Source organism: Saccopteryx bilineata, chromosome 4, assembly GCF_036850765.1.
Source record: "Saccopteryx bilineata isolate mSacBil1 chromosome 4, mSacBil1_pri_phased_curated, whole genome shotgun sequence".
Classification (NCBI taxonomy): domain Eukaryota; kingdom Metazoa; phylum Chordata; class Mammalia; order Chiroptera; family Emballonuridae; genus Saccopteryx; species Saccopteryx bilineata.
The window spans coordinates 56528972-56552335 of NC_089493.1; the positions used below are offsets into that span (position 1 = coordinate 56528972).

The 23364-nt window shown below is 39.1% G+C and overlaps 1 protein-coding gene across 1 annotated transcript in view; it reads right to left on the reverse strand.

Moving 5' to 3' along the window:
* Positions 1 to 1071: 1071 nt before the first annotated feature.
* The window catches only part of RAB8B (RAB8B, member RAS oncogene family), a 74381-nt gene continuing 52088 nt past the window's right edge, over positions 1072 to 23364 (reverse strand). The window contains exons 2-8 of the mRNA XM_066274457.1: positions 22035 to 22095; positions 19270 to 19330; positions 12458 to 12535; positions 11046 to 11135; positions 9721 to 9786; positions 6335 to 6385; positions 1072 to 5185 (exon numbers count right to left, since the gene is read on the reverse strand). Of these exons, the coding sequence (XP_066130554.1) occupies positions 5093 to 5185; positions 6335 to 6385; positions 9721 to 9786; positions 11046 to 11135; positions 12458 to 12535; positions 19270 to 19330; positions 22035 to 22095 (500 nt within the window). The 3' untranslated portion in view covers positions 1072 to 5092. The remainder of the gene's footprint in view (positions 5186 to 6334; positions 6386 to 9720; positions 9787 to 11045; positions 11136 to 12457; positions 12536 to 19269; positions 19331 to 22034; positions 22096 to 23364) is intronic.

The following is a 23364-nucleotide window of genomic DNA, read 5'->3' on the forward strand; positions in this document are numbered from 1 at the left end:
AAGGGATCACGGAGGATAAGAGTGTGGAGGTGTTAGAGCTGTGAGTTCCCTAAGAAGCAGGATAGAAGGATAGGGGGATGAATCCAGAGAAGAGGCAGGGAGAAAAGTGTGGACTAGGAGGCATGCCTCGGATACAAAAGAAGGGAGGCGAGAATGAGGGCAGATGTAGCAAAGCCAGCCTGTGGAGCATATAGGTTGGGGAGGGAGAGGCAGTTAAGGTGCTTTTCTCTGTGAGGCAGGAGATGAAAGATCTGTTGACCAAGAGTCAAAGAAAAGAAGTAGGATGCTTGAGGAGAATAGTGACAGCTTGAAATAGTAGTTGTGGCAATTAATGGGAGAGGCTACAACTGGAAACACGCACAAGCACAGCGGTAGAACATCAACAGGGCTGGGGCCCTTGACCCATGTTATTTGGAAGTGAAAACAAAACAGGCCCTGGCCAGTTGGCTAAGTGGTAGAGCGTTGGCCTGGCGTGCAGGAGTCCCGGGTTTGATTCCCGGCCAGGGCACATAGGAGAAGCACCCATCTGCTTCTCCACCCCCCCCCCTTCCTCTCTGTCTCTCTCTTCCCCTCCTGCAGCCAAGGCTCTATTGGAGTAAAGTTGGCCCAGGCGCTGAGGATGGCTCTATGGCCTCTGCCTCAGGTGCTAGAATGGCTCTGGTTGCAACAGAGCGACGCCCCAGATGGGCAGAGCATTGCCCCCTGGTGGACATGCCGGGTGGTGGATCCTAGTCGGGAACATGCGGGAGTCTGTCTGACTGCCTCCCCATTTCAAAATTCAGAAAAATACAAAAAAAAACCCAAACAAACAAACAAAAACCAACAGAAACTAAACTGGCAAGGACTAAGAAGGGAAGGATGATCAATTTAAGGCTGCAGTTCTACCACAGAACAATCTCAGTGTATTCTGATCTAAGTATAAACAGGAGATCTGGCTATTTTTCTAAGTCTTTAAACAATGCTACGTCAGAAAGGTTGCTGAAATATCCCAAGCATGCCATGCGTTGAGTCACACACCTATAAATTTGACTAAAGAGTTTCAAAATGGGCAGTCCATTTCAGAGTCATGAGTATTTTCATTATGTAGTCTTTATTTTAAACGAACATTTTTGTAAAAAAAAAAAAAAAGTCCACCTGGAATAAATCCATTTAAAAAAAACAAGAACACAACATCAGTATCAGTACACAGTTAATGAACCGGCTTAAACAAAGTTAACCACACGGTAGGTCCATTTTAGCTGCAGGAGCTCTCCACATAAAGCCATTGCAGCAAAAGTAAAATACACTGAGACATATACAGAGGATAATTCTATGGAAAAGCTAGATATTTCCCATTAGGGGCATGATTTTAGTCAACTTGTTTATGGTATTTTGTGTTAAAGAAACTGCAATGTCAGCTGCAAACAAAATAAAACCCATCAGTAAGGCCATTGGAATGAATTATAATTAAATTCACATTTTTAAAAAAGGTAAGAAAACGAAACAAGGAGTTCTATTAGTTCTTGGCAATAAGAAATGCAATTGCATATGGTACAAGCATTTCAAAATATGAAATAGAATTTGAATATATCCCTAAAATAATTGTGTGCTAATTTTCATTTCTGTAAATTTCATTTAGGTTTTTTTCATAGTGAGCATGACATGTTAATTTTATTAGTCTTTTTAAGAAAAAAAGACCGATTCTACTGTAAAATTGCACTAGTATTTGAAATTTTACTAGCATATCCTGTCTCCCTAGGTTTCTCTAGGACAAGAAATTTCATTTTTAGACATTCTTCCCCCCCTTCTTTAGATAGAAGAAGAAGGAAAAAGGAATGTACTTTCTGTTAGAAGAAAAATTCTAAAAAACTGACAGCAGAAATGACTGCTTAAAATCTGAGACAAGTAAACCAACATAATGAAGTGCTGTTTTAAAATTTTAAGCTTTGAAGCTCATCTTTAAAGATTAAGAACTAAATTTATAAAGAAATCTAAGTCAACTGGAAAAGAAAGTCTGCTTCAATGTATTACCTACTGTTCACATGAAAAGCTTTATTATATAAGCCTTAATACAGATTCTCAGCATTAGAACCTGTAAAATGGAGCTATAATTTCTTAGTTAGAAATTTCTGCAAACATTTATCTATATTGCACAGCTAAATTTATTTATTAATGGAGACAGGGAGATAATACTCCCCCCCCCACCCACTACTGGATATGACATTTATGCTCTATTCTAAACTATCCCTACTATTCCCAATGATGCCTTTAATTTAAAACAAAACATATAACTTATATTGTGTTGGATGCTGAAAGGCTGGTTCACTGTTTTTCTACCAGGTATTAGAATACTAGTTAGCTAAATGAGGTATAATTAAAAATAGTCCTTCAAAGTAAAGAGTATAGTCTTCTGAATATTTATAACAAAGACTGCACAAAATGTTCATGTAAATAGTAAGAAACCCTGCAGCACCTCCTAACTGATGCACAGGTGGGTTGTTTTCTCATAATCTGTCTGAAGTAAAATATAGCTAAAATATGTTCCCAGTGAAACATTTTACAATCAGCTGATTTACATGCTACTTAGTTACAGTTCATTTTCACTGCCCAATACCCTCAGGCTCTATTTGAAAAGGTCCAGCGTCCAATCACATTGGCAGAAATTAGCACACTGATAATAAAGTGCCATCATGGAATACCATGAATACTGCTGCAGAAATCTTCATGGACCTCATCCATACGACCACAAAAAATGCTCACATAAAACTAGATTTCTTCAGTTTCAGCAGGGAACAATTATCTCTCACTAAATTCATCTACAAATAGAAAAAATAATGCACTATATGTACATTATTAAGTAAAGTGGAATATTTATTGGGTCATTTTACCATGCAGACTGTGAATTTCCTATGGTTTTAGCTCAAATTATATACAATTTAGCAAGACTAAATGTAAGAAAATAGCAAGGACAATTTATTTCTATATAACAGAGCATATACCCCAAATTTGCTGCTACTTCAAAGAGCACCTTTAGACTCATCTAGCTTTTACAGGCTCTTTCAAAGGGAAGTTCATGGAGACTAGTTATTATTCCATATAAGACAAAAGAAGAGAGAAGAAATAAAGCAAAAGCAAAGCATTATATATATATATATAAAAAGCTAACCACAGAATATGTCAGATTTGGTATGCAGACAACCCCTGAGATATAAACCAAAGTGTTAAGACACCAAATAGTCAGAGGTAAATTACTAGAATTACATTCATACATGGTGTCATAGCACTTGCCTTTTAGAAACTACTTTGTTACCCTCTAGAAAGCTTAACTGCTTAAATCTTTTTTCAGAAAATTAGTAAATACAAGATGTTTCTTAGAAATTATTTTCTCTTTCCAAAAATGTATCTAATTTTAAGACAGACTTACAATCAACTTTCAATCAAAGAACCACTTGATCATACTGAGATACCAAGAGATGCCTTTAAGCCTATTGGGTAAGCCAAAAAAAAAAAAAAATCAAGGAGGCTGAAATCTCTTAACAATAAGTTTAGTATATCCATTATATCCATCAAAAATTCTCTGGAATATTTGCTGTAGCTAAAATGTGTGTAGGTTTTCAAACAAGTAGTAAAGGTTGGATGGTTCAAGCATTCTAATGATACATCTTAATTTGAAGCAGAATTCTCTGTGGTAACAAGCAATCCGTTTCCACTTTCATTTCCCATTCTTCATTTTAAGCATGATGGTAAACTTTGTCGGGGAAAAAAGGCCTAAGAGAAAGAATAATTATCAACAGAATTCATTTCCTTTATCACCTCTTTATTACTATCTTCTGTGTTACGACACTGAAGGCTAGAATAACAGCAATGACATAATAGTCTTAATTTGGCACATAAGTTAACACTAAATATCTTTATGTGATGGTTTCATCTACAAAAGGTTTACCAGTACCAGTGTTTGGTGAGAAAGGCAGCTAAACTTTTGGTTGGCGTTGGCCCAAATGACTAGCCCAGGTTCTCTAATAACGAGCCTGAACAGATGGAACTGGGTTCTACACATTCAACTATACTTGTTTTAAAACTGAAACCTTGCTTGTATTTTCTCTAATGAAAAGGAATGACTTTTCTTAAAGGCTGCACTGTCTAATTACTTTTACTTTTTTTAAAAGCCCATGTAAAAACAGAACTAAAATCATTATTTTCACCATTACCAAGAGCTACCTCTACTAAATTTATGTTAACAAAGGAATTTTTCTCCCTATAGATAAGCTTTCTATGAACTAAAATCTAAATCTAACTCTTGTAGACAAGGATTATGGTAGGAATTGGTATTACAACTAACCCAGCAAGCAGAGGTATAAACCTAAGAAAAAATATTAAAGCTATGCTAAAGTGATAGAACCACAATTAGACACTGAAATATACCCTAAATGGTACATCTCTCTGCCCATAGAAAATTTCAGCTCAAGAAGTTCACAACTAGAAACAGACAATAATGGTTGAGGATGTATGTATAAAGAAACTGTGGCCTCTGATGAATAGATGGACATTTTTATAAATTTTTAAAATAAATTTTATCAGAATTTAATGATTATTAACTAAGAAAATCACAAATTAGAGCCCTTAAATAAATTATAGGAATGCAGTGACATCTGGCCATATGAACCAGACCAAATGTCCATTAATTTTAGTAGACTGACCTCTGCTTTAAATGTTCTACTCTTTTTTTTTAAACATCCCCCAAAGCACAAATTTGCCTAGAACTTCAGGAGACAAAAGTGTGCACATCCGAGTCTAAGACTGTGCTATACCAGGGAAAGGCTAACACTGATGTGCAAAGTGAAAAGAAAAGGTAGCAGCTTCTGCAACAGGCAATAAAGAAAAAACAAGTCTTGCTGTGTCTCCATTTCATTGCTTCCGTGTCTGAAAAAAGGAGCCTGTTATCTTGATAGGCCACGAGGCTGGAATCCACTTGGCGTTCTGTGACAAGAGGCCTAGGTTCAGTGGTGCTCTCAGCAGCAGCCTGGTGATGCAATTCTGAGGCTGGGTGACCTGTGCTTTCAGAGAAGCAGGAAAGTGTCCTCTAGGTGTGCTGCAGTCTCTCAGAAAAAGTTTATCAAAGTAGTGAACAACGGAAGAAACTGGTCTTCTTTGATCGGTTTTCTGTTATCTTCACTGGTCCACCTGCCCCTGATGAATTGCTGTCGTTCTAAAAAAGAGAAGATAAAGTTACCAAGAAAATAAAAGTTTCAGCTCATGGTTTGATCCCAATTATCTAAAAATAACAATATCAAACCATACCGTAACTGTGTACTCAGTAGAGGATTTTATTAGAAAAGGAACTAGTGAAGCTCCAATGTTGGTTTCTTTGGAAATGGTGGATTAAAATGAGAAAAATGGTTTTAGGATAGCTCCTTTTATACATATAAATGCAGTTAGGAAGCTCCTATTTCCAATTCAAAGAAATTATTGCCAAGGGAGTGTAAAGTTTCGAGGGTAATGATGGAAACAATGCTAAGATATTGGTATAGGCAATCCTGTTGTTAGAGGTAAGAGTTGGTAACATAAGGTATACAATTATATTCAGAATTTAGGTTAAAATAAACTTTCAAGGTTGTCCTAATGATTCATCACTGAGATCATTTCAAACTTTTTTTGTGTGTGTGTCAGAGGGAGAGAGACAGATAGGGACAGACAGGAAAAGAGAGAAGCATCAATTCTTCATTGCAGCTCCTTAGATGTTCATTGATTGCTTTCTCATATGTGCCCTGACCGGGGAGGGGGGGGGGCCTACAGGAGACCAAATGACCCCTTGCTCAAGCCAGCAACCTTGGGCTCAAGCTGGTGAGCTGTGCTCAAACCAGATGAGCCTGCGCTCAAGCCGGTGACCTCGGGGTTTGGAACCTGGGTCCTTCGCATCCCAGTCCAACACTCTATCCACTGTGCCACTGCCTGGTCAGGCAAGATTGTTTCAAATTTAAGCAAACTTTAGCAACTCCAATTTCATAATTACATATAGATATAAATATCAGTCACATCAAAACTGAACTAGATAATTTTATGAAAAAAATTTAATTAGTGCCATTATTATTTTAATTATTCAGATCAAAATTCAGTCAAAGTCCACTAAAAGAGCCAGATGAAAGATATGAAATAGCTGCTATTCAGAAGTAAAAAACCTGAAGAAACAGAAATAAGAATCAAAGTTCAACCAGGTGAATACATGAGTCAAGAAAAAAATAAGTTCATGTGAATATATTATAATCAGGCCTATCCTTCTAATCAAATAAATACATAGCATAAATAATACAAATTTACAAATAGCATAATGAAAATAAAAATTATAAGTGATACAAACCATTTTTCTGTTGAGTTTTGTCATTATATCTCGTGCGAGTGTAAAAAAGGCCTAAAGGTAAACCAAAAATAGCATTATTATATATTTGTAATATATTTTAAAATAGAAATGTAGAATGTTTTCATTATTACACTATAAATTATAAATATATTGTTTTAAATCTTTTATTATTTATTTATTTATTACTGATTCTAGAGGGAGAGAGAGAGAGAGACAGGAACATAGATCTGTTCCTGTATGTGCCCTGACTAGGGATTGAACAGGCAACCTCTGTGCTTTGGGTTGATGCTCTACCAACCGACCTATCCAGCCAAGGCTATTTTAAAGCTTTTAATTGAGAAAAGATCATAACTATAATTATAGTATACATGATTATTGTATCTTATTTTTCAATTATATCATAAACATTTTCCAATATTATCAAAATGTCATTCACTCATCAAGTATTTTCTGCACATAATATCTGGCCCAAGTTCCTAATATGATACTTTTTTAGTTATGTTTACCTTCCTCAGTACACCAAGAGCACGTGGGGAACCGAGGCCCTAAGTCACTCCTACATCCCCAGAGTGGGGCACAGCACCTGATCTAAGAGATGCTGACTATGTGTTTAATAAGTGAATGAATAAGTACCCTATAGTTCTAAAATCTGTTTTACAAAAATCTCTGCCATTTACTCCCAATGTTCTCTCTTTCACACTGCTTTCACTCTTATTTGTATCTGAGAATATATATAATCTTAACATTCTAAAATCCTGACAGTGCCTACAGCTCAGCTAAATACCCTCCCCCCTGTGGAAATCAGTTCAAATGTGAGGACAATCTGATTCATCTCAGAAACATTTTATAAATAAATGCCCAGTGTCTCTTGGCCTAAACCAAACATTTTTAATCCTATCATCCCTACTTTGTTTCTAGGGAGCCAAGACTCTTAAAAGTTTCTTTAGTTGTTTCCAAGCTAAACCCACTACTATGTTAGTCTCTTTGTTCCCAACCATACCTGATGTCCTCCAAAAATTCAGCAAAAGGAGTATTTCCAGTTATGTCAAACAGACACAATAAGCAACTATTATCACTCACTGTTGGTATCTTACTGTCATACTGGTCACCCGTGAGTCTAAATTTCTAAATAAGCCCATTGTTTATGAGCCTAATCACACTAAGTTAAAGCTCTGTGGAAATTGCTAATTTCTGCAGAATACCAGGTCAGAATAAGCAGCTCGGGCTCCTCCCAGTTCTACATTTCCATAACTCAGTGCTCTAAGTCACAGGTGTGATCAGGCAGTTCCTGGGTTATGAATGAGATAGGTTCTGTAGGTGTGAAAATGTTTAGGTATTTATATGCACAGAAAGGTAAGAATTAACACTATGTTAAGACTAACAGAGATCTAAGCCTGCTCCAGTAAGCCAGGGTACTGAGTTCATTCTGCAGGAGAAATCCTATGTGAGCTACTTCAGTGAGCAAGCTTTTCTCCTGTGTCCATCATTAAAGCTGACGTAAGCCCTAGTTGGGTAGCACCGTTAGTCAGAGTGTCATCCCAATAAGACAAGGGGGTTTGTTCCCCAGTGAAGACACATGCAAGAATCAACCAATGAATACATAAATAAGTGAAATAACAAACTGATGTTTCTCTCTATCTCTCTCTCATCCTATTCTTCTCTCTAACATCAATAAAAAATAAAATAGAGCTGACTTAAGAGGCTTCCCTTTCTGACAGAAGGAAATCCTTTTGTGGCAAGCAGAAGGAAGCATTTTTCTGCTTATCCATGCTTATGTAAATAAATCAGTACACTTCCTGTTTCCTAACACCCATTATGAACCTGAAAAAAATGAGTTTTAGGTTTTTAAAACAAAGAAAAAGTTCTGATCAGTGTCCACTATCTAATAAAACCATTTAATCCTCAATTTTTAGCCATGATATGGTGAACAGTGAGTAGCCTAAGGCATTAAATGTTTATGAAATCAGTATTACTGTTAAGTGAATTACATATATTAAAAATATTACATGTAATTTTTTATGATCAGTTAAAAAAAAATTTTTTTTTTAACTTTTCTGAAGTTGGAAACAGGGAGGCAGTCAGACAGACTCCCGCATGCGCCCGACCTAGATCCACCTGGCATGCCCACCAGGGGGCGATACTCTGTCCATCTTGGGGCATCGCTCTGCTGCAACCAGAGCCATTCTAGCGTCTGAGGCAGAGGCCACAGAACCATCCCCAGCGCCCAGGCCAACTTTGCTCCAATGGAGCCTTGGCTGCAGGAGGGGAAGAGAGAGACAGAGAGGAAGGAGAGGGGGAGGGGTGGAGAAGCAGATGGGCGCTTCTCCTGTGTGCCCTGGCCGGGAATGGAACCCGGGACTCCTGCACACCAGGCCAACGCTCTACCACTGAGCCAACCAGCTACGGCCAAAAATTTTTTTTTAAAGAAAATGTAATCAACAATTCTGTCCTTAGTAAACATTAGATGATTTGGTTTTGGTTTTCTTTAATGGTTAACTAACTAAAAATTTATTAAAGTACTCTCTGATAAACATACTTCCTTATTTCTACTAAATGCCATTGTGTTACAATGTATCATGCTTAATCTACTTCAAACATGTACAATAAGATAATTCTCTATCTCTCTTGGGAGAGTACATGAAGAGTAATTACATAAAAATAATTAAGACTTTGCTGCTACAGGCTACTGATGACATGAACGATAAACGATGAGAGAGAGACTGTGCTTGGTCAGCTAGTGCAGATTTCCAGCTTCCCAAATACAGGGCAAAACTGAACTTAAAACTGAACATCTATCTTTGTTCAGTGAATCTTATTTCTTCTTTAAGAGGGAGAGAGAGGAAGGGCAGGAAAGGAGAGAGGGTGAGAAACAGTGCTTTCACTGAAGTTGTGCACTGTTTCTCGTATGTACCTTGGCCTGGGCCATGCCAGTGTCCCCCTGTTTAAGCCAATGACCTTGGGGTTTTTTTCACACCAGTGACTTTCGGGCTCAAGCTGGTGAGTTTTGGGATCATGTGGATGATCCCCTGCTCAAGCCAGTGACCCCACACTGACGAGCCTGTGCTCAGAGCCAGCAACCTCAGGACTTCAAACTAGCAACACCAGCATTTTGGGTTGACGCTTTATCCATGGTACCACCCACCATGGGTCAGGTTGTTCCATGAATCTTAATTGAGCAAATATATTCCATGTGGGGGCTGAGTGCTAGAAATTCAATAACCAGGGTCCACATAAAACTCAGAAGTTCACAAAATGGAGGTGGAGTTCACACAAGGCACTCAGTATGTCAGAGAAAAACAAGGCTTTGAGAACTGCTTGAACACAGGCACTGAAGCACTAGTGTTACTATTCAATATATAAGAAGTCACCGAAAACTTCTTCCTTACCTCTTCTACATTTGTACTGGATTTTGCACTTGTCTCCAAGAATTTAATCCCATAGTCAATTGCTAACTGAAAGGCAAACAAACACATTTAAATTCAGTGCAAGTTAACTGAACATATAAAGCATATGTATTTTCTAGGTTTTTCAAAGTCTCAGAGGTACAGTATCTAGTTCGGAACGCCTGTAGTTCTCAAATCTCTTCACTTGTGTGTTTGAAATAGAGACATCTCCCTGAATCATCAGAAGTAACCCGGCATCATTTCCATTCAAAACACAGTTTAAGTGCTTCTCTTTCTTCCTTTTTATTTTAGTTCCCTAATATACTTATAAGAAAAACTATGACAGACACTCAACCCTACCATTAATTTGGGATTCATCTGCTCCTTTTATCTGCTCTGAAAGTACAATTCTCTAACAGTCACTATATGACTTTTCATTATTTTTTAATAAATTGCTGCTTAACAGAAAAGCTTAAAATACTAATTACTCACTGCTTTGGTTTCTACTGATTGTGACAAATGTGAATTCTTCTATATTTCAATCTATTCCCAAAGAGTTCTCAGCTCATTTATAACACTAATATTTACGAGAATGTTTTCAGGAGATAAAAGTTGCAGTCAGATTGAAAACTCACTCTCTTTCTCTCTCTCTTTCTCTCTCTGTCTCTCTCTCTGTCTCTCTCACACACACACATACACACACATACACGGGCGCGTGTGAAAGCAAAATCCCAGACTTAAAAACTGAAGCCTCTAAGTCAATTTAGAAAGTGTCACAGAAGTAAATACGTACATATAATAAACTCCTTTGCTTTTACAGGACACAAAATAGAGAAATGCCTATAAATGATCAATAAATGGCATCCTTTGCTTGATGACTTACAAGGAGTTTATCCATAATAACCTAAATTTAATATGTGATACAATATTCTTTTAAAAAAAATGATTGGGAAATGATTACTGAAGAACTTCACCTATCCTATTACATTTTTTTCCAAAGAAAATAAATTATTTTAACTTTAGAACGGGTCATTTTCACACAGATATGGAAGAAATAGCCTGAACTCTTTAAACTGCAAGAATCTGAAAAAGAACCAATTCTGTATTGCCCAGAAAAAGGGCAAATTCTTTAGGAATGAGTCATGACTACACAGCATACAGAGTTGGATCTCGAATACTAATTCATACCATTCAAGTATGGATTATACCTCTTTGTTGTTTTTAAAGGATTGAAATATAGATATTTTTAAAACTTAAATAATTATACTAAGAAAATAAAGTCTTAATGTGTGTAGATTTGAACCTTTATGTGTTCAGTTCAAATTTACCTTCTCTCCTCTTTCTTTTGACACTTGTCTTTTGTCATTCATGTCACATTTGTTACCCAGAATCATTCTTTCAACATCTGAAGAGGCATGCTGCAGGAGAAAATAGTGTGTTATAAAAACAGCCCGAGAAAAACACAGTATTCAACAGACAAATCCTGACCTGTCAGAAACATACCCATGAATTTGATAATTAAGACAACCTTTCACCTAACACAAGGCACAATTCAGACAAAATTTTAAAATATGGGAGCAAGGGAACAGCTATAGTATAAGAAGCTGTGCAAACTTTCTTCCCAGTGGCTTGAAGGAATTCTCATTTCTTTTTGTACATGAACAAACAGAAACAAAACTTACGGTTATTTAACAATAAAACTTCCAAATATTAGTTTGAGTCAAAGAAGAAAAAAAAAACTTGATACTGAGTGAGCCAATGGGGAAGGTATTCTGGTTTTTTTTGTTTTTTGGTTGTTGTTTTTTTGACAGAGAGAGATCCAAAGAGAAGGACAGACAGGCAGGAAGGGAGAGAGATGAGAAGCATTAATTCTTTGTTGCGGCTCCTTAGTCTCCTTAGTTGTTCATTGATTGCATTCTCATATGTGCCTTGACTGGAGGGCTGCAGCAGAGCGAGGACCCCTTGCTCAAGCCAGCAACCATGGGGGTCATGCCTATGATCTTACACTCAAGCCAATGACCCTACGCTCAAGCTGGTAAACCCTCGCTCAAGCCAGATGAGCCCTTGCTCAAGCCAGCAACCTCAAGGATTCGAACCTGGGTCCTCCACGCCACCGCCTGGTCAGGCTGGATTCTGAATTACTTAATAAATAAAATCATGAAAGTTAACATAATTGTGTACAAAACTGTTCCTAGGTAAGATTTCTTCCTGAAATGTCAAAAACATTAAAAAAAATCTTAATACCAATCAAACGGGAATTATTTCAAATATCTAAGAGGAGAAGATGGTAGAAGGGCCAAATGATAAGTTGCTGGAATACATAGTTTTTTTTGCCAGTCAAACAGATGGTGAAACAGAAAGAACCTGGGAATCATATGTTTTAACCCTGGCTCTCCTTTTTAAAGACAGGGAAGTCATTTCTTTATGGACTGTTTTCTCACATGAAAAATGGGGACTTATGTTAAATTATTTCCAAGATCTGGCCCAAGTTTAAACTTCTGTGGAACTGCTCCTGTTCCACAGCCCCCCCCACCGAAATCCAGCTAGGCAGTCAGACTGGCAGACAAGCGAGCTCGCGTTCTAGGTTGCCAGCAGAGCCAGGGCCTGACCCACCTATGCCCTACTTCTTAGCAGCTCAGCTGCCTCTTCCAGCGACAGGAGCCTTTATAAGCGGCCGGGTTGAATCATTCAGTATCACCATGATGATCTCCAGTACCAACATTCTCTTTCCTTTACATACCTCTTCAATGTTTCTTATCCAATTTTTAATATTGTCAAAGGACTTTTCATTTGTGATGTCATAGACCAGCATAATTCCCTATAGGAGAAAAAAAGATCTTTATTTAGTACAGTCTACATTTGAAGTTATAAAAATACAGCACAAATAAATTCCTCCCCTCTAGAAACCTTTTCTTTGTTTTGGTTGTTCTAAAAGGTATTCACGATAATATTTTACAGTACAGAGAAGCAAAAATAAATAAATTCTTCCACTGTCTTGCCATGTAAATAAATACCCTGTTAACATTTCGACTGTTAACCTGTAATGAATTAGTGATTATAGTAAAGATGATACCCCCTTTCTACCTGACCCCACATGATAAGAACTGGCAGCAACTGGAGCTGAAAGAGTGTTTAAGTTAAAACAGAGATAACGTTGAGAGTAAGAGGCAATCTCTTCTACTGTGCACTTGTTTATTGCAAGTAGAAATTGTCTTGCTTCTTGCTCCTATGCTAAGATTGTAACCACACTGCTTTAAAATTATATCTTTTAATTACAGTTGATCAAAATGTCACTACTTAAGTAAATCACAGACACTTCAAATATATTGAACTTATTATACAAGTTTAATGAAATCATATTTTTAAAGCTGGCTGGTGTTTTTAAAGGGCTTATCTTCTAAATGTTTCAAATGATAACTGTATGCTAACTATTCCAAACTCTGTATCACCAGACCACGCTTCTGTATTAAGTGCTAGTTCCACCCACCCATTCAGTCATTCAAAAAATATTTAGTGGCCTGACCAGGCGATGGCGCAGTGGATAGAGCATCGGACTGGGATGCGGAGAACCCAGGTTTGAGACCCCGAGGTCGCCAGCTTGAGCGCAGGCTCATCTGGCTTGAGCAAAAAGCTCACCAGCTTAGACCCAAGGTCACTAGCTCCAGCAAGGGGTTACTCAGTCTGCTAAAGGCCCGTGGTCAAGGCGCATATGAGAAAGCAATCAATGAACAACTAAGGTGTCGCAATGAAAAAAAACTGATGATTGATGCTTCTCATCTCTCTCCGTTCCTGTCTGTCTGTCCCTATCTGTCCCTCTCTCTGACTCTGTCTCCGTAAAAAAAAAAAATTAGTAAATGTACCTGATCTTATACTAAGTACAATAAGCAGTGCACAAGATACAGACAAGGCCCCTTCCTCTCATGAATAGATAGCAAAGAAAACAATAAACAAAACAATTATACAACTAATTATGATTTTGATAACTGCTATGAAGAAGTATGAGGAGATCTGAGCACAAATGCTAATGTGATCGGCTTGATGGGCTGGGTTGTTCAGGGAAGGTTTCCCTGAGAAAAGGACACTAAAGCCAAGGCCTGAGGGCTCAGTAGACTTGACGGGCAAAAAATTTGAGGCTGAGGTGAAAAGGGAAAGACCACAGTGCCCGGCACATAGGAGGAACGTTATAAATACCTTGCTGACCAGGAAGCCCAGGACCCACTGGTCTGAGTGAAAGAATGTCAGCTTAGCAAGAGTGCAGAGATCCAGTGAGAGAAGAGCACAAGACAGGGCCAAAGAGAGAGGCGGGGTCAGATGTGACTTGGAGACCACTAGATGGACATCACTTCCCAGGTGTCCTCTGTGGTCACTGAAACTTTAACTAAGTAAAACACGAGGCTATCTTCATCCCCTACAAATCTTTGCTTCCCTCTAGTACTCTCGTCTTGAGGAAGGGCAATCCAGCCCTGCCAGTTAGTGAGTCCTCTCCTTCACAGTCAGTAGTCACCAAGTCCTGCAGGCCCAATACCCTCAGTATTTCCAAAATACAACACCCCTCACACACATCTGAATGGCCTTATTCACATTCTCAGTAATTAACCTTTACCTGGATTACTGCCATAGTCTTTAAGTGGTCTCTCTGCTTTCATTCTTAACCACCTCTAACCCACTCTCCATAAGGACACTAGAGTTATCACTTTATTCATACCTCTCCAGTGTATGCATAATTCACTAAAATTTCTTAACATGGGAGCCAAAGTCCTTCAGGGTCTGGCTTCCAACTTTGTAAATAAATATAAAACATATATGTAAATAAAAATAAATATAAAATACACATGTATACACTGACAAAAGGATCCAGGAAACAATTAAATGTTAACAGAAGCTATCTCAGGGTAGTGGAATTTTTTTTTTTTAAGTGAGAGGAGGAGAGATAGTGAGGCTCCTGCATGAGCCCTGACCGGGATCCACCTGGCAACCCCTGTCTGGGGCCAATGCTTGAATCAACTAAGCCAGGGGTAGTCAACCTTTTTATACCTACCACCCACTTTTGTATCTCTGTTAGTAGTAAAATTTTCTAACCGCCCACTGGTTCCACAGTAATGGTGATTTATAAAGTAGGGAAGTAACTTTACTTTATAAATTTTTTTTCTTCTTTTTAATTTCTGAAGCTGGAAACAGGGAGAGACAGTCAGACAGACTCCCGCATGCGCCTGACCCGGATCCACCCAGCATGATCTGCCCACCAGGGGGTGATGCTCTGCCACGACCAGAGCCACTCTAGCACCTGGGGCAGAGGCCAAGGAGCCATCCCCAGCGCCCAGGCCATCTTTGCTCCAATGGAGTCTTGGCTGCGGGAGGGGAAGAGAGAGACAGAGAGGAAGGAGGGGGGGATGGAGAAGCAAATGGGCGCTTCTCCTATGTGCCCTGGCCAGGAATCGAACCGGGTCCCCCGCACACCAGGCTGACGCTCTACCGCTGAGCCAACTGGCCAGGGCCTACTTTATAAAATTTATAAAGTAGAATTACAGCAAATTAAAGCATATAATAATAATTACTTACCAAGTACTTTATGTCGAATTTTCACTAAGTTTGGCAGAATAAATCTTTATAAAACAACTTACTATAGTTAAATCTATCTTTTTATTTATACTTTGGTTGCTCCACTACCACCCACCATGAAAGCTGGAACGCCCACTAGTGGGCGGTAGGGACCAGGTTGACTACCACTGAACTAGGCCATCCTAAGCACCCAGGGCCAACGCTCAAACCAACTGAGCGACTGGCTGCAGGAGAGGAAGAGAGAAAAAGGGGGAGAAGGAGGGGGGAGAAGCAGATGGTCGCTTCTCCTGTGTGCCCTGACTGGAAATTGAACCTGGGATATCCACACACTGGGCCAATACTCTATTCACTAAGCAAACTAACCAAGGTGGTGGTGGGATATCTGGATGATTTCTTGGGTTTTTCAAAGTTTTCTCTACTACATGTAACTTCTGACAATCAGAAAAATATATGTTATTGTTTAAATGACAAGCAGTAATATCTTGTATCCTCCTTCTAGCCTGGAGATTTTACAACTGTCAATGTAAATAACTTCTTTAAAAAATCAAAGTGGAAAACTATACACTTAAATGGTAAATTTTATGTTGTTATTTTACCACACACACACACACAAAACCACCTCAAAATGGAATCTGAATAATTCCTGATTCAAAGTACTTAGCTGCCTATAATATTAATGTTAACCAAGTAACTGCCATCGCTCTATGAACCTTTGGGGCTATATGGACCATCTCAATCATAACTGCCTATGTCTGTCAAGTGGCACTCTGGATGGTTAGAACAGGACGTGTGGGCAGTGCAGTGGGCAAGGACATAGGCCATGGACTCAGAGGCATCTCCTTGGAGATCCTGCAGATGTTATTTTATCCCACTTGGTCTCCAGTTCTCATTTGTAAAATGAGGACAGAATGTTTTCCACAGTGGATTCTTCTGAGAATCTACTGAGACATTATATATAAAGTATTTAACCTAGAACCAGAATAAAGCTTAGACTCAGTAAATGGCAGCTATTTTTAATTTATATCTTAGGTTTTAATAGCAAAAAACTCTTTGACTATTTAATGTAAGCATACTGATATTATGAATCAGTTGGAAATATAGACTCAAGCATTCTAGTTAAAACTTTATATATCTTGCCTGACCAGGCGGTGGCACAATGGATAGAATGTCAGACTGAGATGCGGAAGACCCAAGTTCAAGACCCCGAGGTCTCCAGCTTGAGCAAAGCTCACCAGCTTGGACCCAAGGTCGCTGGCTCCAGCAAGGGGTTACTTGGTCTGCTGAAGGCTTGCGGTCAAGGCACATATAAGAAAGCAATCAATGAACAACTAAGGTGTCACAACAAAAAACTAATGATTGATGCTTCTCATCTCTCTCCATTCCTGCCTGTCTATCCCTCTCTCTGACTCTCTCTCTGTCTCTATAAAAAAAAATAAATAAATAATTAATTAAATAAATAAAAAAACTTTATATATCTTATATAGTATATACCTATAATAACAGTTTCCTTTGAGTTCTTAAGATAGTGTTCCTCTATGAGAAATGTTGATATGGTCCTTTTTTTCTCCAAAAATCTGATTGTCATCAGGGTTACTGCTTTGCCACTAAATGTTGCTGAATAGCTTGAAATAGACCAAAAGACTGATGGTGGCTGATTCCAGTACAGTGCTTATCAACATGTTGCACACCTGAATAAACCAAACTAACCCCACCAGAACTACCACTTGCTAAAATGAGGACATGCCCCAATAAGAACATGATGCCCAACAAGAACACGATGGCCACACATCCCACTGGAACAGATGACCTGCAAGATCCAAAACTCAAGTTGAACAGGCTTTTCTGAAGATTTACCCAAGATGGTATCTAGGTCTGAAATTTTCCACTGATTCATCCCTCCTGCAAGTATTTGTTGGGCATCTACTATGTGCCAGGCACTGGCAATGCAGCAGAGTAAAATATACAAAAATCCCTACCTTCAAAATGGAAAAGACATAGTATCTTAGAGTAGCAACAATTTCTAATTATTTGTAGTAATGTGAAGAAAGACTAGGCAGTAGACAAATCAAAAAGACAGCCAATCCTCAAACTGAAATTAAATAACACATTTCAATGCCCTCTTTCCTCACACCATGAACTAGAACTAGACATCCAAGGGAAAGGTGCCCCCCAAGTGTTCCTGCCCAAGCATGCAAGTGGTATTAATACACCTCTCCTGGGAAATAAAAACAGGTCAATAGAAAAGTTGTATTTCTAAGACGCTTCTAATCAAAACTACCTGTAAATTATCCTAAATCATCCCTACTAAGATATTCGCATTTATCTCTAAAATCCTTCCTGGAGAAAACCAACAACAAACTTCTTCCTGGTACACAAGATAAGTCCCTCCTTTGATTATAATCTAAGCAAAATAGAGAGTAGCTGACAATTGCCTTTCTTAAAATGGTGACCTTTCACAATAGTAATATAGTATTATAGGGTGAAGTGTGGGGAATACATACATATAAAATGCTTAGTGGTGTATAGTGCCAAGGTCATAGAGCTTTAAAAAGAAATTCCCCATATTTTTGTGGGGATGGGTTACTGGTACTCAAAGAGAGGCTGAGTAGCAGTGGAGGAGGAAAGGAGGGCAGCATGATAATAAAGGGATCCGTGGATTCCGATCACATCTTCCTGAAAGCAAGGGAACAGCTGGAACAGCTATCACCCCTACAGCTCTGTCACCCTGACACCATTCCCAGGAGCACAAGTCTTTTCAACAATGGACTGGGTATGATGGCAGCTGGTCCCCACAGACTAGGTTAAGCTTCAAGACCTCCACTTCTCAGCCTTCTAAGATTCTCTGAGCTCACTGAGTTTCATCAAAATTCAAAGCTCCAGGCCCTAGCAGGTTGGCTCTGCGGTAGAGCATTGGCCCAGCATGTGGAAGTCTCAGGTTCGATTCCTGGCCAGGGCAACAGGAGAAGTGCCCATCTGCTTCTCCACTTTTCCATCTCTTTCTCTCTATCTCTCTCTTCTCCTCCCGCAGCCAAGGCTCCATGGGAGCAAAGTTGGCCCGGGCGCTGAGGATGGCCCCATGGCCTCCACGTCAGGCGATAGAATGGCTCCAATTGCAGTGGAGCAACACCCCAGATGGGCCGAGCATCGACCCCTGATGGGCATGCTGGGTGCATCCTGGTCAGGCGCATGCGGGAGTCTGTCTGCCGCCCACCCCAGCCCCCCGTTTCTCACTTTGGAAAAATACAAAAAAATAAAATAAATTCAAAGCTCCAGTGTGTGCTTGGATTAGGCCTAAAAGCCAGAGATAGAGCCCTGGTCAGGGCCTGGCGTTCTAGGCATGTTCAATACAGTCTTCTTCTCAGCTGCCTTATTCACCACTGTTCTCCTGCACCACTCAGAATCTGCACTGAGCCAACAAGCAATATAAATGGGTTGTATAGATGAAGCCTTAGGATGGAAAATAGCCAAGTGATGAGGTTATGCTAACAAGGATAAGGCTAACATGCAGCAAAGCAGGATTTGGCAGTCAAGATTTACTAGATTCTAGACCTCAAAGAGCCACCTATCATTTGACTCCTTCCCGGCCAGCTAGTAGAACGTTGTTGGAGGAGGAGCCATTAGGAGTGGATGCTGTGGACCTAGTGAGAGGTTAGGAATGATGGCGGCAGGGCTGGATGATGAGAGGGTGCAAGAACTGAATACTTAGTCACAAAGCCTGTGGTTTGCTAAGATGTGGCAAAGGTATTAATAAAATGAAAAGAATATCACAAAAATAAACAATCCCTCAGAGGAGGAGTTCTAAAACACCCACAGGCTAATTACCTAATAATATTATGAAGGCTGATCTGATGAGTTACTAAACAAAACATTTTTCACATCAAAAAAATTTTCCCCCATTGTACTAGACTTTAGCTTGACTCCTATAAATTTGATAAACGAATATTCATGTTTTACCTTCACCTGAAGAGTTACAAACTCCCAAAACACACTCACCATGGCTCCTCTATAGTATGCTGTCGTGATGGTTCGAAATCTTTCCTGACCCGCTGTGTCCCTAAAATTTGAAACAAGGAGAAAGGAGAGAGTGGTTTTAAAAGACATCACCAGCATTACTGTGGAGAGACCCAAAGCTATGAGTGAGGTAATTCTGGTCTGTTCACAAATGAAGTGGTTTTAGAGGAGAGAGGAATAAGATACAAAGGGAGCCTGTTGTATGTCTGTGAAGTGGAGGCAGTGGTGGCCCCGGGAGCCTGTCATGAGCTCACAATGACTTAGGTGAAAAACTTGGACCATGATGTCAAAAGCAGCAACAGGAAAACCCATGGTCTACTAGGAACTGGCATACAGTATTAGTCAAACACATGTGGGAGAGAACAGAGAATAGTTCTAAATTCTTGGACTCCTAGAGGTAGTTACAATCCCTTTTAGAAATGTCTAATGGTTAAGGCATTTTTCTCTCTTGAGTGAAACTCTGATTTCTGTACAAAGAAAGCAACTGGGCTGGACTTATTACTGTAGATCCTGCTCAATAGAGCACACCAAAATGGATCTCCTCTAGGACCTTTTCAGCTGTGGAGCCCATAATTAAATGGGAACTTGGGAGTTTAACACATAATTGTTGATGTTTCCAAAGACTTTAAAATATGAACAAGACCACGATATTACATAAGCTTTCATATACTCTTCCGTAGCTGACAGCATGCCATTAGGATACATTCTAGAAGATACAAAACTTTCCAATTACATTTATTGAAATAATCCCTATAAAGTAGGTCAAATTTCCTTGATATCTGTGAAAAACCAATATTCCTAAATTTGACACTAACAATACTAATACACTCCCTGTGCTACTAACACAACCTAGATTGTACAATTTAATTGTATGGAAGGAAGTGGCGTTTGTGAAAATACACTAGAAATCTAATGCATACCTAACCCAAAAGAGAGATGAGGCCCGAGGGAAATACAGTAAATTTAAAACATTAATAAACCTCTTCATCCTTATATACTCTCACACGATGACAACCACAGCCCAGCACGTGGTATTCCCATCATCCTCAGCAGAGAAAAAGGTTTCGGAGGGCTGTGTTCCTAGTTCTGCCACTAACCAGCTCACAGCCTCAAATGAGACTCAAGCCATCTACACACTGGCTGTTATGGCAGGCCCTCACCTCACAGTCATCTTACACAACCCTTGTCACTGATCAGGATTAGCTACACAGGACACTTGTTTGGTACATGGCAAACAAGTCATGGGGACAATACAAGCCAAGCACCCTTGAGTAGACTAACCGTATTTTGATTCTAACACACTTGATTTAGAACCAGCTCTGCAGAGAGGCTGGATAGAGACCACTTTGCTGCTGAGAGTATCTATAAGTAGTGCCATGATGTTATAGTAAATTCTAGCTAGCTGATCACCACAGGCTCCTAGAAACACTCCCTATGCTATGATCAGGACTACATATCACAGCATCAGAAATTCTCCTTAAAGATTATTTTACATCTTTAAAACATTTGGCTTCTTATTAAACACCAATAGATAAAGAGGGCAGCCTGTGGTGACCTCACACTGTTTCCCAACGACATACTGGATCTGCTATACTAATATACGAGGTTGACACGATGCTCCAGGGGATTTAGGTAGCTGTCCGAGCTTTATCTCCAACCCAGACACAGGGTCTCCTACTCTAAGTGCTAGTTTCCTCCTCCATAAAGGAAGGTCCAGTGAATTTCAATATAATGTTCTAACTCTATCCCTATTCCGAGATTCAAAGAAGAAAAACAGCCTAGGAAATAAGTTTATATATTACTTTACCATTTTACCCTGTGTCGTCTGTGTAGCACTTTATTGCTAAGCTATGTCTACTGCTGTCATCATCACACATTAGATCAGTAAACATCATCAAAAACCTTTCCCGGGGCTCCAAGTCTATATGGCTCCATGGAAGGTGCTGTACTGAAAGAAATTAAACCAGCTTATAGGAGGTTAAACAAAAAATCTATGAAGTTTCTCAGTTCAGACCAAAAATGTTCAACCTGGCCATCTGGAAGAACCATGCTTATTCACTGTACTTGACAAATTCTTCAGGAATTAACCAGTCAGATTTGGGTGGTCTTATGGAGATCTTTACCTTATATATTACAACATGAGAGATGAGAAGTATGACTATTTTATCCCTTATTTCCTAGTCCAGTGGTCCTTTTTTTTATTATTTAATGAGAAGAAATATGCAAATAAATTATAACGTATCAGAGCTGGAGGGGAACTCAGATATCAGTCTAATCAACCAATATACAAATGAGAGAAAGTGGACCCTAAGAGGAGAAGTTGCAACAGACCCCACATCCTCATCGTAGAGGTATTATTCTTGGCTGGAGCCCAGGTCTGAGCTTCCTGTTTAAGGTTTCTACCACTGGACTACTAAGCTTTATCTGATTTCACAGCTGTAACAACTACAATAAAAAAAGTAATTTACACTTTAGAATTTAGTTTCTTCCCCTATAAAATTAGCATTGGGGAAGAATGAGTTCTCAGCTCTCTTCTGGCTGTGAGTTAGTGATATCATTCCTTACCTTCTCCATCATGGTGGAGAGACCTTTGAATACCTACCCATTTCCCCCTGGTTCTGATAAAGAAAAGGTGCGTTAGCTACCACAGAATACCTCTAATTTCTCACAATGTACATTTAAATTCCCACTTTCAATTCCTGACTAAAGTAGAAACTCTGTATGTGTGTATATATTTATTTACTTACCATATCTGAAGTTTAATTTTCTTTCCATCTAGTTCTATCGTTCTGATTTTAAAATCAATTCCTGCCAGAAAAAGAAAGACATTCTAAATTTCTTCAAATATAATCCAAGTCTTATTAGAAAAAGGACAAAAATTTCTATTGAAAAAAATCTCTCCAACGCTGTGGAAAATGTGAACACAGAGAGGGTGTGAATGGTATGTTTATTCTGACTGCAGGCTAAAGAAAGGAATGCTAATTACTCTGCAAAGAATCCCCACACATGTTAAATGCAATGTAGTATATGTCTCATTATTTTGGCATAAACAGATCACATCCCTCAAAGTTACATAATTTAGACTGAGAACATGCCATATTTTCTACTTCCTGAAATACATATAAAAAATATTTCCTACCCCTCATGCCCTATCGGTCCCTAAAGACGGCCATGGGGCCTCTTCACAATGTCTTCTTCCATCTCCTTCCACCTGTTTCTTTAGAATCTATAACTGGCTAGCAAACCACCAAACAAAACAAAACAAAATAACACCCTGTCTATTTGAAGGCAGTGATGGGAAAACCTGTATATTTATTTTATACAGTTAAGAAGTATTTTACATAAATTTTAATAAATGTTCCCCACATCATACTGGCTAGAGCTGAAATAACTAAAATGGTTTTAGCCCTGGCTGCAGTTTAATATTACCTAGGGAGCTTTATTTTATTTTTATATGTTTATTTTATTGAGTTGAGAGAGAGGAAGGGAGAAGGATGGATGGATGGATGGAGGGAGGGAGGGAGGGAGGGAGAGAGGGAGGGAGGGAATGAGAAAGAGAGACAGGAACATGGATCTGTTCCTGCATGTGCCTTGACTGGGGATCAAACCGGCAACCTCGGCGCTTTGGGACAATGCTCTAACCAACTGAGCTGGGGTACTTAAAAAATATGTTTATAACTAGGCCTGCTCCCTTCCAAAAATTCTGAAATTCTGACTTAATTGGTCAACATAAGGTCTGTGCCATAGTAATTTCCAAAGCTCTCTAGGTAATTCATTCTAATCTGAAGCCAAAGTTAGAAGCATTCAACTGGGGCTGACAGATAGCATGTGGAAATCATTTGGGGCTTGGGCAGGCACTCCAAGTTCAACTCCTCCCTCACATCTTCTCCCTACCCCCCAATATGATAACTCAAAACGTATTAGGCAATTTCAACTACAAAGCACCACAAAGTCTTGGACAAGTATCAGCATGCTCTATCAGGAAAAAGCTGCTACTCTTCTTAAAGGGACCAGTTAGAGAATACAATGTGACTGTAACATGCTAAATCCTCATCATCTGGCTACTCCGATTTCTTT